The 4,630-nt window shown below is 48.6% G+C and overlaps 1 protein-coding gene across 1 annotated transcript; it reads right to left on the bottom strand.

Moving 5' to 3' along the window:
* Positions 1 to 1,311: 1,311 nt before the first annotated feature.
* Positions 1,312 to 3,241, bottom strand: LOC34624545 (GTP-binding nuclear protein Ran). The gene is made up of 5 exons (XM_026334672.1): positions 3,154 to 3,241; positions 2,592 to 2,740; positions 2,277 to 2,399; positions 1,734 to 1,896; positions 1,312 to 1,427 (listed from the first exon to the last, which is right to left on the bottom strand). Exons 1-5 carry the CDS (start codon positions 3,239 to 3,241, stop codon positions 1,312 to 1,314), a joined length of 639 nt encoding a protein of 212 aa, XP_026190457.1.
* Between the last annotated feature and the right edge of the window lie 1,389 nt (positions 3,242 to 4,630).

Here is a 4,630-nt window from a genome sequence, read left to right as displayed (position 1 = left end):
TTGTGGGGCTACTGCGTTCACGTCAGCTTGCAGGCGGCCCACTGTGGCCTCGACAGACGTGCAAAAGACAACTTGCACATTTTTCTTCTCCCAGACTGCTGACCATGCTGAAATACCAGGTGACGTGATCGAAAACCAATAAACTGTTGTAGATTAAGATGACGTCTCACTGCTTCTACAGTCACTGGATGAGCAGTGGGGAAAAGCTGCATCGAATCGTGCAGTCCTACCCGATGGAAGGTTCTATCGTAGTAAGCGTAGAGATACAGCACCCTGAAGTCAATACACACGGGAGGGTGATCGTGTATTCTCAATGAGCTCCCCGCTTACGTGCCCCCACTCCTCAGAGGTCCTAGCAAAGCACTCTAAATATTCACAGCTAGTTGCACATCGCACCTTGCGCTTGCGCACACAATCTTGCGTCTGGTTGTGTCCAGCTTACAGCATTATGCAAGAAGTAAAATACACGAAAAAACATACCAATCAGTCCAGTTCGAAGCGATTCTTGACGTCAATCTAATTAGGGTACGAGAACGCTTGTAGGTGTACGCTAGCTCGCTACAACATGGGGACGCCTATGGCAGTTTCGACTCTGCAACCGCTCACGGGCTGCGCCTCTAAGTTAGTTCGCCCTCTGTGTGTGCAGGCACTTTACTTTAGGATTAGCAACGAACGAGCCAAAGCCTACACCCCCAAGGGAGAAAAAAGGCAGCTGTTTAGCTTGAGGAGCGCAAATGCAGGTTTTCTCCCCAATAAGAACTTTATCTCAATGTCCAGTAACCTGATTCTAAGCCACTGCTATGAGAACTCCAATCCCACGCCCCATAAAAATGCAAGCGGCATTGAGCAGATATGATTTTAAGGCAAGTACTGTTCTAGGAAGAAAGCAAGGCTGCAAATGCTGTGCCGGGCGTCTGCTACTGGCAGCCGCAACACGCACCGTAGAACTCCGAATAGGAGTCTTAGGCCCCCCGGGACCCTTTCACATACAGGTGGGGTCTTCTGAAGAAGTGGAATGCGTCGGAGATCCCATCGGCCAACTAAAGGCTTACACACGGTCCCCCGGAGGCCATTACACCTGACCCTTAAGTGTCCCCTTCGCAAGCCCTACTTTGCACAGGACCCTCTGTTGGGACCCACCCGAGAGCCCTTATACTTGAAAAGCGGTAAACGACACATCATTTTGTGTGAAAAGCAAAGCTTGTTGGCAAGATACTCGACAGGTCCATGTCTCAGTTATATGTTGTTTTATCCCTATTGATCCTAGTGGGGTTGCGTGTTTATCCTTTTACATAATCAATTGCACACTGTCTAGAGGTCATCATCGTCATCCTCGATTGCGGTGTTCACGGCTTCTTGCAGTTCTTTCTCCGCCTGTAGTACCAACGAAGGGTCGATCATTATCTCTGGAGCCTTGGCGTGCTCACCTGTGAACACACACGAAACAAAGAAACAACCGATCCAAAAGTTAAGCATTGATAAAGAATCCAGGCGCCTTGATATGACACAAATATTAGAGACAATAAAGAGCTGACGGCAAGGGGACACGGTAGTAGGCCGATGAGCACTGGTGCACTTGCATTAAAAATTGTATTGTGATGAAAGGCGGACAAGATAAATACATGTGAAAGAGAAATGAAGCAGTATATCCAATGATTCCGAACTAAGCGCAGTTAACTAGTCCTAATACCCGAGCAATAAGCCATAACCCTGAATCCCAGTATGCCACTGACCCGTGAACGTGAGGGATGCCTGATTGGTGAGTCGCCTCGCCAGCCAGAGAAAGGGCTTCTCGAAATTGTAGTTCGAGCGAGCGCTAATGTCGTAATACTGCAGATTCTTTTTCCTGTGGAACTGAATCACGCGGGCCTTCACCTGACGGTCCTTCACATCAACCTATACACAAACCACAAAACACTGCCAGCAACATGCTATCCCGCACCCTATATATCAAAAAGCGCAATAGCCCCCCGTTAACGTATGTGATTTACAGACTTGAGAGCGAACTCATCTACGGGACAACGCCGTATGCTTCGAAGCACACTGTAAGAAACAAGCTACAATCCCTATTCATTGCCATCCCTTAACCCTAACAAAATTCCTGCAAGACTAATCGTGTTGAACCCTGTCTAGAGGTTTGAAGAGGCACAGCGTGCTATTATAAATCCCAAACCAAAGAGCTTCTCAAGCCTACACTCGAAAGGCGCCAGCATTGCGCCATGGCAAAACCCCCTACTAATTTGCCTCAGGTGCTTAGGTAGACCGCATAAGCTCACCTTGTTGCCAACCAATACGATGGGGATGTTCTCGCAAACCCTTACAATATCTCTATGCCAATTTGGGATGTTTCTGTAAGTAATGCGGCTTGTCACGTCAAACATCATTATTGCACATTGACCCTAAAAACAGGCCGCACGCCAGGCGAGGTGAACACTCAAAAAGGTTCATAACGATACGGGTCACACACGTACCCAGGCATAGTTATCAGACCACAACACCTCAAATACACTATCAGCACTTCCTGTTCCTTCAAAGCGAACCCCAAACACTGTTCTTCTTGCCTCCAAACAGACACCGCAGCCCAGGCCGACCTTGATGTAGTATCCGTCGCGAAGTCCCCCGAATTTTTCCTGTCCCGCAGTATCCCAGACGTTGAAGACGATGGGTCCGAAGTTTGTCGAAAATCGCAGAGGGCGCACCTCCACTCCCAAGGTGGGAATGTACTTCTTCTCGAACTCACCTACACAAACACCACAGGGCACAAGCCACAAGACCCCTGCCCTAGATTAAACAGCTGTACCTCATGCACGATTCCTCGAACTAATCGCAAGGTGTAATGCTTTCAACAGTGCTGAAAAAACACTGCAGCTGGCGAGCAAGCGACGCAGGACCCCCATAGTAGGGGGCCCCGAGGCTTAAGAAGGCCCGAGTGCAGCTTGATCCTTTGGAGGCACTTATTCAATTACACTTATGACTTTTCAAGGCCTGAGAGCCACGGACGCCCGCAAAGCCCCTTGCGCCCCACACGCCATTTGTCGGGGAGGAAACCGGCCGCCTACGACAATAAGCTCTTGAACAGCAATTTCAGCCGAAAAAACGCAAGGCTGTCAGATAAAAGACGTCCACCGCTATGGTCAAGTCCTGAAACCTCACCTGTTAGGTGGCGCTTCACCAGCGTGGTTTTGCCGACGCCCCCATCGCCCACCAAAATAAGTTTGAATTCAGGGACCTGCTCCGCCATCGTGCATTGAGGGTTTGGGGTTTACAGTACACGTAAGTGTAACTATTTTCAGCCTCGGCCCTAACAAAAAAACATCGGACCCAGAGCATGAGCTGTGAAGAAGCAGCAACAGCCTCAGCAGCCGCTGCTGCTGTTCCTTGCCGCTTGGGTACGGTGGCACTGCTTGTGCTGCTGAGGGTGAACGTCTACCGGTTTGCTTGCTCTTTCTTTCCTTTGCTTCTTAAAAACCCATTTGGTTTTTAGAGTTTGAAGCTTACGATTCTGAAACTATCTCCTGGGTTGTTATGGTCTAATACAATGAGACATCAACCCGCTATTGGCTGCTGACAGTCACTCCATGTGCTGCTGTCCTAATCCCCCCAACCCAAACAGGCACGGGTCCAAACGGCCCTTGCTGCTGAAAGCCCTAATCTCAAAACATTAGTCCTAACTCGTCTTGAAGCGCAGCGCATCAGATGAGGCATGCTGATATAAACGTTATCCGCCAAGCATGCCTTTAGTGCTGTACCGGTAGACATACATACTGGATTAATTTATAGCAAGTCACCCTTTACTCCACTCGTTACATTCAATCGATAGAGAATTGACCAATTTGTTGGCTTGCTTGTGTATCTGATTTATTGGAGGATGCCATTACCCCGATACGAGAGGACGCAACGCTGTGTGGGCTTAGCAGTGTAACTCCTACCACTTTCTTGAGCACTAGTCATATCACACTGAAGAGTATTTAAAATAGAGGAGTGTGGTACACGATTTGTATAGCTTTGGGGGCAGAGAAGTGCAAGCTGGATACAACCAGACGCAACTGGTGCGTGTAGGCTACATGCTATTTTTCACTAGCTGTGAAGGTTCGGAAAGCGTTGAGGGTGGAGCGACGAGCGACCTAGCTGTCCATCTCCTCTTATCAGGAACTCTGACGGGTGCAAGCATAGAAAGACAGAAAGCTTTTAGAGAAATTCAACAACTTTTATTCACTTTTGTATTCACCCTGTAGTGAAATGTCTTCATTAAAATTACACTTGGTGAAACTGCACAATTCGATGTAGTTCTTCCCCACTGCTCATCCACTAACTATGGACGCAGTAAGACGTCTTCTTAACCTACAATAATTTTCTGTTTGTCATCAAATCACTTGGTAATTCAGCAGTCTTATCCCGCCCAGGGAGCCTCCCAGGCGACAGAAGACAGCACACCATACTCTGCCACTGAACCGACCTCTGCTTGGGTCACCGCTGTACGCAACCATAGACAGTGAGACTCGGACTATATATGCCTTTTTCGGCTTGGCCAACAGTCTGGGAGAAGAAAAATGTGCAAGTTGTCTTTTGCACGTCTGTCGAGGCCACAGTGGGCCGCCTGCAAGCTGACGTGAACGCAGTAGCCCCACAC

Source organism: Cyclospora cayetanensis, unplaced genomic scaffold (genome assembly GCF_002999335.1).
Source record: "Cyclospora cayetanensis isolate NF1_C8 unplaced genomic scaffold, CcayRef3 CcayRef3_contig_475, whole genome shotgun sequence".
Lineage (NCBI taxonomy): Eukaryota > Apicomplexa > Conoidasida > Eucoccidiorida > Eimeriidae > Cyclospora > Cyclospora cayetanensis.
Note: the sequence above shows the minus strand (reverse complement) of the source record. Positions and strands in the feature narration are given on the sequence as shown.